The following is a 12,945-nucleotide window of genomic DNA, read 5'->3' on the forward strand; positions in this document are numbered from 1 at the left end:
TTGAATGGCGGGGCAGACTCAATGGGCTGGAAGGCCTAATTTCTGTTCCTATGTCTTATGGTCTAATTGTTCCAGCAAACTGGAAATGAGCAAGAGGGAGAGAGAGAAATCAGGAACTACAGGGCAATTAGCTTGACATCAGTCATCAGGAAAGTTCTAGAATCTATTGAGGAAGGCATAATAACCTATTTAGAAAATTTTCACAGGGTAGTACAATCTATCTTATGTTAAATGTTGTTTGTCTAGTTTATTTAAGCTTTTGAGGATTATTAACTAGTTGATAAATGGAAACTGGATATATAATGTACTTCAATTTCTAAATTTCATTCAATCAATTAAATGCTATACAAAAGTTCAAAGTCTTGGCAAAGATCTGTAGCTCAGGTTGTGGATGAGGTTGTTGACTTGCTCGCCGAGCTGGCTTGTTCTCGTTCAGATGTTTCATCACCATGCTACGTGACATCATCAGTGGAGCCTCCGATGAAGCGGTGTTATTCTAATCCGTATGGAATTTATACTGTCTGGTCCGTTACGGTGAGTAGTGTCATTTCTGGTTTTGATCTGTATGGGTTTGTATATGGGGTCCAATTATACAAACAAACACACAGAATTGGACCCCATGGAATATAAATATGGGGAAGTTAGATATTTGTTTTGATAGCAAAAATAGAAAAACAATATTTTTAAAAAAGGATGTAGCTTTAATGTTCATGGAAAGACTGGAGTGAACTCACAAGGAATGCAAATCTACCATGCTGATACAGCAAGCTGTTTGGAAAATAAAAAGCATTTAGCCTTCATTGCAAGAGGACTAGAGTACAAGGATAAGGAAATCTAGCCCCAGTTGTACAGGGCTTTGGTGAGATCAAACCTGAGTACTATGTGCAGTTTTGATCTCTGTATCTAAAGATTTCCTTTGGGGTCCTAGCATAAATTTTTTAGATTGTTTCTTGGGATAAGAGGGATCCCCCATAATGAGGCTGAGTAAATTGGATTTATATAATCTGGAGTTTAAAAGAATGAGAAGTAAAAGACATGTAACACTGTATGAGATAACAAGGTGTAGAGCTGGACATCCAGCTCTACACCTTGTTATCTCAGATTCTCCAGCATTGGCAGTTCCCACTAACACTGTATGAAACCAGCTAAAGTGTAAATCATCAGGTAAGAAAATTACAAAAATAGAACAGTACAGCAGGTTGCAGCAATATTTGCATCTAATGAGTCTTTGGAACTGTAGAGAACTGAAATATAATGTTTTTTTATAGTGTTGACAGAGGGGTAAGAGGAGTATGTAGAATAGATGGTGATGGTGCCCACAGCAAAAGACAAAGGAGGTGCTAATGGTAGTAAAGGAGATATCTAGATACAAAATAGGTGTTAACGATAGGTGTGAACAGTAGAAAATTAGTCAACTCTGCTGAGAACAAACCTATGTAAACCAGACAGGGGTGGGGTTGTATAATCAAAATAGATAGTGTTCATCGTCTGAAGTTGTAGAATTCCATGTTGAGTCCTGAAGGCTGTAAAGTGCCTAAAGGGAAAATGATGTGCTGTTACTTCAGCTTGTGTTGAGCTTCACTGGAACACTGCAGCACGCCCAGGATGGAAATGTTAACATGATTGTAAGGTGATGTATTGAAATGGCAAGGTTAGGGTCATTCTTACAGATAGGACTTTGTGTTCCACAAACCTGTCACCCAATCAGCATTTGGAATCACCAATGTAGAAGATACCAAATTGTGAGCAGTGAATACAACAGACTAACTAAATTGAAAAATTAGATTGAAACAGCTGCTTCACCTAGAAGATGCATTTGGGACCTTGGACAGTGAGGAGAGATGTAAAACAAGTGTTACATTTTCTCCGTATGAATGGAAAGGTGCCTGGAGGTGTGTGAGAGTAAGTGTGAGAAGTGATAGAAGAGGGCACAATGGCTGATGGAGGGTCCCCTTGGAATCTTAACAAAGGAGAAGAGGGGAAGAGATGTTTGGTGGCATGAGTGGGACATCTCTAGACTATCTGACTTTAATCACACTGTGCAGAAATGAACTCTGCTTAATACTGGAAGATGAAAGCAATTGTTCTTGTTCTTTGTTACAAAATCCACTCCCTCACCACTGATTATATCCCTCCTGGTACCTGTTTGAAGCCATTCTAAATTGCTTGCAACTTCTACATATTTTGACCCTAGCAGGAGCTTTCAATCGCATTTGTCAACACTGCATGACATATATCCACACTGTCACTATGACAATCCAGTTCCACCTCTGTAAAGTTATCTGTATTTACACTGTCTTCTGCTGATCCCAACATCCATGCCTCAGTCATATCCAGACTTGATTATTCCAATGCAGTTTTGGCTGGCATCCTACATTCTATTCTCCATACAGTAGAGGTCATTCAGAACTCTATCTACGTCTTAACTTTTGCCAAATGCAGTTTGCCTATCACTGCTGCACTGCAGCAAGGATTTCAATGGGAATGTAAATTGTAGTAATTCTTACCTTTGTAGAAATAGCAGTAGCCTACACAAAGGGGAAACAAGGAAAATATTGCAGATGGTGGAAACCTGACCTGTACTGACTCATGGTGAAAAGAAACCTTGATTTTTAAACCCCTAATCTTGGCTTTTAAATCCCTCAATGGCCTGGCCATTCCCTCTGCCAATCTTTCTAATCTCCTTCAATCCCACAATTCTTGGAAATATCTGCACTCATCTGATAACAATTGGGATTGCTCAAGAAATGTTAGTGTTTACTAGGACGGCCATTTCTTAACCTGCCCAAACTCTGATATTCCCTCCCTCAACCTTCCGGTCTCTATCTTGCTTTTGTACTTTGTGAAATTCCTTAAAACCTTCCTCCTTAGTTACGATTTTTGGTCATCAGCCCTAATATCTTCTTTTGTGGCTTGGTGTCATTGTTTTCATAATGCCTTTGTCCAATGCAATATTACATTATGCTTTATTACGTTGAAGGTGCTGCCTGATCTGCTGCATTTTCAGAGTTTTCCAATATTTTTTCAGGTTTTCAGCATCTGCAACATTTTCCTTGTTTCCTTTATTGGTTGTATTAATGTAGACTATTGCTCAATAAATAACTCTTAGAACATATAACTCAACCAAATAAAGATTTCTTATTTGAACTAGTAAGTGAAACCGCTTTTTGTAACTTTAATGCTTTCAATATTTTACTTAAAAACTGTTAGGGACTGATAGGGCAGCACAGTGGTTCAGTGGTTAGCAATGGTGCCTCACAGTGCCAGGGACCTGGGTTCGATTTCACCCTTGGGTGACTCTATTTGGAGTTTCCACATTCTCCTCATGTCTGCGTGGGTTTCCTCTGGGTGCTACGGTTTCCACCCACAGTCGGAAGATTTGGACGTTAGGCAAAATGGCCATGCTAAATTGCTCCATAGTGTCCAGGGATGTGTAAGTTAGGTGGATTAGCCTCGGGGAATGCAGGGTTACAGGCATAGGGCAGATCTGGGTGGGATACTCTTTGAAAGGTTGGTGCGGACTCGATGGGTTGAATGGGCTGCTTCCACATTATAGGGATTCTATGATGATCAATATTTTAGTTAACATCAATAATAGTTGTGTAGTGATTGGAACCAGGTGGACCTTTTTGACTAAGAGAGCCTTGATTGGCCCAGGTTTGCAACCCCAATTAGGAAGCCCTGGCCGACCAGTATGAGCAGGGGATTTAGAATCTCCATAGTTCAGGGCCTGACTCTGATCTGGCTGGCTACAGCTATTGTACTGTGCACAAATAAGTAAAGTGTGACTTGGTGACAGATACCAGCCTCTGTCAGTTATTTCAGTGGTGACGGCAGAAAACAGTATGTGCCTGAAGAACATTTACGTGCAACAGTCATCTTTGAGTTGGGGTAAGCACTTCCAGCATCATGCCTTTATTTGAGAAGCTTGACTCATTTGATCCTGCCATCGAAGACTGGGCCCGATACGTGGAAAGAATGCAATATTCTTTTCCAGGCTAATGATATCAGGGCAGATGAAAAGTAACGAGTAAAACTTCTGACTGCTTGCAGACCCACAGCATTTTCAGTTATAAGGGGCTTAAGTTTCCGAGAGGCACTACTAAAACCTTCCAAGAATTGATGAAGTTGGAATACTCTAAACCCAAACCTGCTCTAGTGAGATACTATTGGTTTTATTCAGCTGTTAGAGAACTGGAGGAATCCGTGTTGATGAGATTAAGACGACTGGCAGAGGCTTGTGATTTTGGGTTAACCCTTAAATGAGATGCTGAGACACCATTTGGTATGTGGGATTAATGACATAACCGTGCAGAAGCGCTCACTAGCCCAAATGGACTCCAAACAGGCATTACAACTGGCTCTGTCATTAGAAAATGTGGCAAGTGGAGCATGGGAACCACAGGGCATCCCAATAGAAGTGGACACCCTCAGCTGTCCAACTGAGGTTAGGCAATACCACTTGCATGTAGGCACTCAGAGCCTGATGCAGAGCATATCCTGAGCAGAGGGGCACCACATGAAAGCCATGCCTAGGCCAAGTGTCTAAAAGTTATTCAGGATCTGGACCAGCAAGCCATTGCAGTTGCTGTCGCGAGACAAGGTGTCCTAAGAGGCCTGACTTGAGTAAGAAATCTCAGACTAGTACCCAGGGGAGTGCACACCCTGGAAAGTCCCCCTGCATGGGTTGGAACAATTAAATTGCTTAGTGACATCCAAATCGAAACTGAATAAAATTGATGTCTATAGGTGTGAGGCTGGAAAAGCACAGCAGGTCAGACAGCATCCGAGGAACAGGTAAGTCAACACTTTGGGCTGAAACCCTTCATCAGGACTGTTTGGATAAATGATCACCCAGCTCCCATGGAGGTTGCTACTGGTAGAGCTGTATCTGTGGTTGCAGAATTTGTCTTTATCAAGATTCGTTCAGGTCTCCAACCCTTAAGTTTGTGCAAGACCTCAGCCAGACTGAGAACATACACTGGGGAACTGTTGCAAATTAAAGGGATGACTTCGGTTCCGGTCTCCCACGAGAAGCAAATTGGTGCAATTACCACTGATGGTTGTAAATGGTTTGGGTCCAAGCCTATTGGGAGGGAATTGGTTGAGAAAGATTCACCTAGATTGGCTCAATATTTTTTGATTTTAAAAAATGGCTGTCTCAGTGAAGTCCTGGTGAAATAGGCAAGAGTTTTTCAAGTAGGGCTTGGGACTATCAAAGGGGACAAAGCCACTTTACACGTCGACCAGAAGCAATTCCACGATTTTACGAGGCCTGACCAGTGCCGTTTGCCTTGTGGGCAAGAGTAGAGGCAGAAATCTGGAGGCCGGAGAGAGAAGGAATCATCAATCCAGTTTGTTTTTGCATGGATTTTAAGCAAACGGTAAACCATTTCTCGCAGCTGGATAAATACCCAATCCCTTGCCTACAGGACTTGTAGCAAAGTTGGCGAGGAGTGAGAAACTTCCACCAGTACCTTTACTGATGGGAATTTGTCACAGTACAGATCATAAACTCCTGCTAGGGCTACTGAAGGAAGACATGGCTGTGCTGCCCGTAGCTTCAGGTAGAATTCAGCAGTGGGCCTTTATTCTCAGCACATACAAGTTAGAATGATGTCCAGGAAGCCAAGTGGCTAATGTGGATGCCCTGAGCTGCCTCCCACTGGCAGATACTCCACCAGTGGTGCCTCCCTTGGAAGAGACTGTTTTGGTTTTAAACTTCCTGGACACCCTTCCAGTCACCGCTGACAATATCCAACTGTGGATACAAAAAGATCCTGTCGTAGCAAAACTAAAACAGTTGGTGGTAATGGGGGGAGACAGAAGGGCCATCGCAACCAGGGCTGAAACATTTCTGGACCCAGTAAGACCAGATCACTATACAGGATGGCACATTACTTTGGGGAACAAGAGTGATTGTCCCGAGCAAAGGTCGCCTCCAGATACTGGCTGAACTCCACCAGGTCATCCAGGGGTTTCCAAGATGAAGACGCTAGCAAGAAGCTATGCCATGGTTGGATGGCAACATAGCTGTGTTGGTGCGGCAGTTCCCGGAGTGCCAACAAGGACAAAAATTGCCACCAGCGACGGCCCCACATACATGGGAATGGCCAGGTTAACCCTGCACTCAGTTACATGTCGACTATGCCGGTCCTTTCATGGGCTCAGTGTTCCTGGTCATTGTGGATACCCATTCAGAGTGGTTGGACGTGCATTAAGTCAGTTCAGCAAATGCAGGGATAACAATTGAGAAGCTGCAAGCATGAAATTTGAATAATTCCTGAAGTCAAATGGCATTCAACACATAAGAACAGCTCCATATCATCCATCATCCAATGGTCTGGCTGAAAGTGTGGTCCAAATGTTGAAGGCAGTCTTAAAGAAGCAGCCTACAGCATCACTCAATACGAAACTGTCCTGGCTCCTGTTCAATTATAGGACCACCCCTCACACAACAACAGGGATAGCTCCAGCAGAGTTGCTGATGGGAAGAAGACTCTCTACCAGGTTAAACCTGATATTCCCAGACCTGGGGGAGGTGAAACGGCAGCAGGAACACCAATGCCGCCACATGCCTCCTCTAAGCAAGAGAGCCAATTTAATTCAGGAGATGAAGTTTGGTGCCAGAACCATGGAAATGACCATGAATGGGAATAAGACGAGGTCAACGTGAGGTCAGGTCCTCTGTACAAAGTTCAGGTAGGTGATACAGTCCTGAATAAACATGCGGATCACCTGAAAACTGTTACCTCACAAACGGAGCAGCAGCAAAACATATCTGGCCCCTCAGAACAGCCAGAAGGCCTGTCAGAAACCGTAGGTTCTCCTCTTCCGTATAGCATTGAGGAAACTTCAGAGTCTGAGAAGGATGCAGCCTCGATATCATTGCTGCTGGAAGAAGAGGAATCTCTCCCGAGACGCTCCGGACTCAAGAGAACAGCCACAGTCCAATACATGCCACCTGTGTCAGAGTCTGAATCAGAGGAACTAGACCTGGGGTGAAAACGTCGCAGAAAAAGCTACAGCAAAAGACCAGGCCCATAGCCCCAGACTTAGTGGGGGAGGGATGTAGCGATTGGAACCAGATGGACCTTGTTGACTACAAGGTCCTTGATTGGGGTTGTTAACCCAGGCTAATCAGGAAGCCCTGGCAACCAATATAAACAGGGGACTGAGAATCTCCTCTGTTCAGGGGACTGACTTTGAGCTGGCTGGGCGGCTCAGTGGTCAGCACCACTGCTTCACAGCATCAGGGACCCGGGTTTGATTCCACCCTCAGGTGATTGTGTGTGGAGTTTGCACATTCTCCTCTTGTCTGCTTGGGTTTCCTCCCACAGTCCAAAGATGTGCAGGTTAGGTGGACTGGCCATGCTAAATTGCCTATAGTATTCAGGGATGTGTAGGTTAGGTGTGTTAGCCTTGGGAAAAGCAGGGAAAGGGCAGGGGGATGGGTCTTGGTGGGATGCTCTTCGGAGGGTCGGTATGGACTTGTTGGGTCGAAGGACCTGTTTCCACACTGTAGGGAGTCTGAGTCAGTGTACTGCGCACAAGAAAATAAGGGGTGATTTTGGTGATGGGATACCAGCCTCTCTGCAGTTATTTCAAGCTGTATATTTGAATTGAGGAAACTGAAGTAAATGACAGTCAACAACATAGCTTTGCATTCAGATTGTTTGTGTTCAGGGCAGTGTGAAGGAAGCTATCACATATTGTTATAGTAAGTTATAATTTTGTTACTCTGATAACTGTGCAATGATATAGACTAGATCAACTGTGAACATTAGTTCTCCTAAGATAATGTAATTATGTATGTGTTAAAAGGTTAAATTCTGCATTTATATTGACAATATAATATTTACACACTGAATTTAGCAAATTCAGTTGTTGAAGATGCTTTCACAGTGTAGTACCACTAAAACCAAGATTTTTTTCATACTATTTTGCAGCTACTGCTTTGGGTACCAAAAGAAAATCCACTGGAGACTTAGTCATTTATATTATGCTCACTCTTGTTTTCTTCAATACAGTATTCAGGATAAGATTGTATTACGTTTACTTTTTGCAGTAATTTAGATATAGTGGACCTTTATTTTTTATTAAAGATATGAGAATGGAAGGGAGAAGCATAACAGGACCTCATCTAGTGCAGTCTCTTGTTTAGCTACAATAGATTTAGCAAGCTAATTACCAAAAACTCAGAGCACACTGTTAGCTGACAGCAAGAAGAATTCAAAGAGGTTCTTTAAAGTGTTTGCACTTGCAAATTGAAACATTAGCTAAGTCAGTCAATAGATTAGATAGGAAATAATACTAGTTTAAAACACTATAAGAAAAAGTCTGACATACTAACGTGCTTGAGAATTCAAAAATAACTGGCTATTCTTTACATTACAAAAATTATACAATTTTGCTTTTTCATATTAAGTAGTCATACTACCACTTTATTATGTTAAAAAGTAAATGTTCATGGTAAATGATGCCTCCTTCATATATTTTGGATGAAATTTGATCGCTAAACTATAAGTTAATTGCTATAGTCCAGACAAAGTTTGAATAAAAAGTTCTGTGGTTTTAAAGAGCATCTTTTTGATGAGGTTGCAGTGTGTTACAGGATAACCAGATAGTCGTTTATGGCTCTGCTTTCTCAATGTGATGTAAACGGTTAGTGAAGAAAAAGAATCATAATTCTCTAGTACATTAATAATGTTTAATGTAGATGATGTGATGCCCTATAGATGTATAATAGAGATAGTTACTTCACTTGAATTTCAATTCTCAATGCTGTAGTGAGGATCTTACGTCAAAATTTAAAGATCTAATAAAACCATTCTTCAGTTTATCTTATTTTGAGCTTTAAACTATTAATCCGCAATCATTTTGACTTCTTTTTCTCGTTGCTCAAAAAAAAGTTTTCTGCCACTTACTGAGGACAGGGGCTCTGGCTGGTTTTGGTGAAGAGTGTTTTGGAGACGACTCTGGACGAGGAGCCACAGGTTGAACTGGTCGAGTCTGTTTGGCCGCTAACTTTTTTAAACTAGCCTGACGCTTTTCAAACATTTCTTGGACATTTTCAAGCTTCTGAAGGATTGTTGATATGTTAGCCTGGAACAGAAATAAAAGCAATATTAAAGTATTTGGTGTGTAGATTTTTTGTCACCAATTTCTACTCTCCACAACTAGGCTTCTTTTTTCCCAATTTCTGATTTTAATCTCCACTTCAGTCCCCTTTGCTATCTCTAATCAAAATTCATTGATTTCATGTCTTATCCATCTTGATTGATTGACTGACTAAACCTTGCCATCTTCCATGGCCCCTTATCTGATAAATGAATAAAGTAATCTACCGCTTGTTTCTTTTTCTTTCTAAACTGTTTTGTCTGTTCATTACAGGATGACTCTGGAAAACAACACTAATAATTAATTATTTTTAACTATAGTTTACCTCAACTTCTTCAGTGAGAAACAGTTCAAATTGCTTATAAAACTCTTTAGGATTAGTGAGCTTGTGATCTTTGGCCGTTTCAAGAAAATTCTCAATATCTTGGAGTGCAGCTTCAGCTCCTTCTTGAGATTGGCACTTATCCACCGCTTGAGATGCCAAGAGATAGATGCCTGTTTCACACCACTCCTTGGCCTTGGAGGACAAAATAAAATAATTAAAATAGAATATTAAGAGTTATTTGTTTTGTGAGTAATTGTTAAAATCAAAAAAGATTAATTACACTGTCCAGTTGCTTATGGACTTTGAGAGATTTTCCAAGCATGTCGCGTTTTTTCTTCATTTCGTTGGTAAAATCATCACATATACGCCTGAGTTCATTACATTTTGGTCGGATGGAGTCAATGGCATAGTGGTTGCTTTGGATAAGTTGATCTCCATGCACAGCCAATAATTGTGCCTTTTCTAATGATTCCTGCAAAAAAATACAACAAAATAACAGAACAGTAACAGTTGAGCTGGATGATCATTTTGTTTGAAAAGGTTATCAGCAAAACATCTTGCAGATTATAAGCCTAGAATATTTGAAGGCAAAATATTAATTTCTTTATAAGCCACTTCTGTGCGTGCTATTTTGCTAATAAATTAGAAGACTTCAGGCATATTGCCCCTCAAACTAGTAAGATATCCTATGGGGATTCCTCCTGATGTCTACCTATGCTTGTAACTTTTGCCATATTAGAAATTACTCTTTAGAATGTCACATTGAATACATTGGATATGTAATGTGATAAAGGTAATTCAGTGTAACTTTTCAAATATATTTTGCACAGTCACCAAAAAGGAGCCAAATTTGTTACACTGAAAAATAAGAACATAATGAGCATATTTTTCTATAAGTGTTCCGGTACTGGTTGAGGCTCCCCCCCACCTCCAGGCATAACTGGTTGATTTTCCATTTATTTGGTTTTATATACTAACTTCCAATCTGCTTTTATATTTTAAATGGTCAATTTAGATACTTGGGCATGATGGTGAAGGGTCAATGTGTGCAGATGATGCACTTAGCTATGCATCTCAATGCAATATACACAAAACTCCAATGTTAGTTATTCTGCACTCTCAACATTCTTCGTGCTACCAAATTGCCAAAACTTTGAGTTTTGTTCACAAATATAAATTGAATATATTTTTAGTCAAAAGGAAATGTGAATATAGGGAGCTTTCTAAATGTATATGAGCACCACAAGTCTTTGATACAGCATTGTTAAATATCATGGGTTATCATTAATGTGTTCAGCAAGCTTATTAAAATTATAATTTCAGTAAGTTAGGTTGGTCAGCTCATTTAGGAAATTCTGGTCTGCCTGCAGTGGAGGCTATAGGTAGTTGGAAAATGAATTAAGCATATTTGCAATCTAAAACTGATAATCACCCGAGTAATCATGTAATGACTTAACTAGCGAAGTTTAATTTCTGTTTTGTCATGGAATTACAGGACTTTAAGAGTGTGAGGGAGAGAGCTCATTTGTTGAAGACTGAGTGGCATGTAACTTATTTACCTGTGCTTTCTCTTCCTTCATTTGGAGTTCTTTTAGAAGGCGTTCCACAGAGGCTACACTGTCTCCAATGCCAGTGAAAACAGACTGTGTTCCTGTTAAACAATCCAGAATAACTTTCACCTGCAAAGAGAGAATCAGCAGTAATTAGTTTCCAGTCCTTCATTTCAATTTTATCATTGCATCCAGAAATCCACACTTCACATTTACCTGAATCTCAGCAGCCCACAGCATAAGTATGGACTTTCAAATTAATTTCTGGTTGGTTTTTATTGGATTCTGACAACATATAATTGTGTTTGAATACTAATTGTATGGTTAATTAAGGTCAGCACACCTGAAGTTTTAGTACAGTTAGTATAACTTTAAAATAAAACTTAAACTATTATACTAAAATCCAGGAGAAAGAAGTTCATCTGTCGATCAAAAGTCGGAACTGTACACATATGGATTCTAACATCTTCTAACCATAACAACAACATACGTATGTGGTTGAAAATATTAAATACATAACTCCACAAACTTTGCTAATGCTTGATTTATATTCTATGTTATTGCATTCCTTTACCAATGCTCATAACGTAAAGTTTTAATATAAATGCAAATTTATTCATCATACCCCATGGTACTTCACAGCCAATGAATCACTGTTGTATTCTGAAGGAACGCAGCATCCAATTTGCTATCAGCAATGTGTTATGTACAATATGGAAGTATTGGTTCTAGGGTATTAGAGGTCATGTAACACAGTGAGTGGTGTCCCTGCCTCTGAGCCAGACGTTCTGGGCTAAACCAGCCAGAACTTGATCACCATGGAGGGCGTACACATAATGTGTGTTTAATTGTGAAATGTGGAAAAAATAAATTATGACCTTCTCTCACACATTGTCAGTTCCACTTTACATATAATTATTTCTAATCGCATCTTAAAACTTTGTCAAGATTGTGACACTGTTTGAACTGTCTAAGCATCTTTTCCACTTCCTATCTTGCTGTTGCAAACTTCTTGTATTCTATGTGAGACCTTATGGACAGAGGAAGTGAATCTTTAAATTCTTAGAGAATTATTTTCCTAAAGGGGCACATATGTAGTCTCTATCTTTAATATCCACATCAAGTAGTCAAAATTATTTTGCATTAAACTCTCAATTCTTTTTATACACCCACTCAGTCTATTTCTGAATATTCCAGAATTTCTAACACTAAGAGTCAAGGATCAGCTCCTATGCACTGCAAATGACCTTTTTTAATACCTCAGTCTATAGTCACCTCCTTAGAAAGCAAAGCATAGGCTTCTTTACTTCTACCGATCAGTCTACACTTAGTTCCAGTCTTTTAAGCATCTATTCCCTTTGTCTCCTTTTCTCTGGTCTTCAATGCTCTTTCCTTTTCTTTTTCTGCCACTGAAGTGCTTCTTTTTGAGTTGAAATTTTTGATAGTTCAATACTCTTCCTTGATTTTTAATTTCCTTTTCGATTTCAAACTGCTTCATCTGCAATTGAATTCTTGCTAACTCAATTGACTCACCATCTAGTTTTGTTGCTGTTCTTTCAACTTCCACTGTTGTGCTATTACCTCAATTTGAGTCATAGAGTCATAGAGATCTACAGCGTGAAAACAGGCCCTTCAGCCCAACTTGCCCATGCCGCCTAGTTTTACAATTTAAACTAGTCACATTTGCCTGAGTTTGGTCCATATCCCCCCATACCCATCCCATCCATGTACCTGTCTAAATGTTTCCTAAATGACAAAATTATACTCGCTGCTACCACTAACCCTGGCAGCCCGTTCCAGACACTGGCCACCTTCTGTTAAAAAATTGCCCCTCTGGATCTTTTTGTATTTCTCCCCTCTCACCTTAAACCTATGCCCTCTAGTTTTAGACTCCCCTACCGTGAGGAAAAGCTGTCCATTATCTACCTTATCTATGCCTCTCATGATTTA

At 40.2% G+C, this 12,945-nt stretch overlaps 1 protein-coding gene across 1 annotated transcript in view; it reads right to left on the bottom strand.

The window, feature by feature from the left end:
* mcf2l2 (MCF.2 cell line derived transforming sequence-like 2) overlaps positions 1–12,945 on the bottom strand; it is a 314,201-nt gene that overhangs the window by 153,802 nt on the left and 147,454 nt on the right. Inside the window, exons 10-13 of the mRNA XM_048604308.1 lie at positions 11,005–11,124; positions 9,726–9,917; positions 9,446–9,637; positions 8,924–9,105 (exon numbers count right to left, since the gene is read on the bottom strand). Coding sequence (XP_048460265.1) covers positions 8,924–9,105; positions 9,446–9,637; positions 9,726–9,917; positions 11,005–11,124 — 686 coding nt within the window. The remainder of the gene's footprint in view (positions 1–8,923; positions 9,106–9,445; positions 9,638–9,725; positions 9,918–11,004; positions 11,125–12,945) is intronic.

This window comes from Rhincodon typus, chromosome 13 (genome assembly GCF_021869965.1).
Source record: "Rhincodon typus isolate 14 chromosome 13, sRhiTyp1.1, whole genome shotgun sequence".
Taxonomy (NCBI): Eukaryota; Metazoa; Chordata; class Chondrichthyes; order Orectolobiformes; family Rhincodontidae; genus Rhincodon; species Rhincodon typus.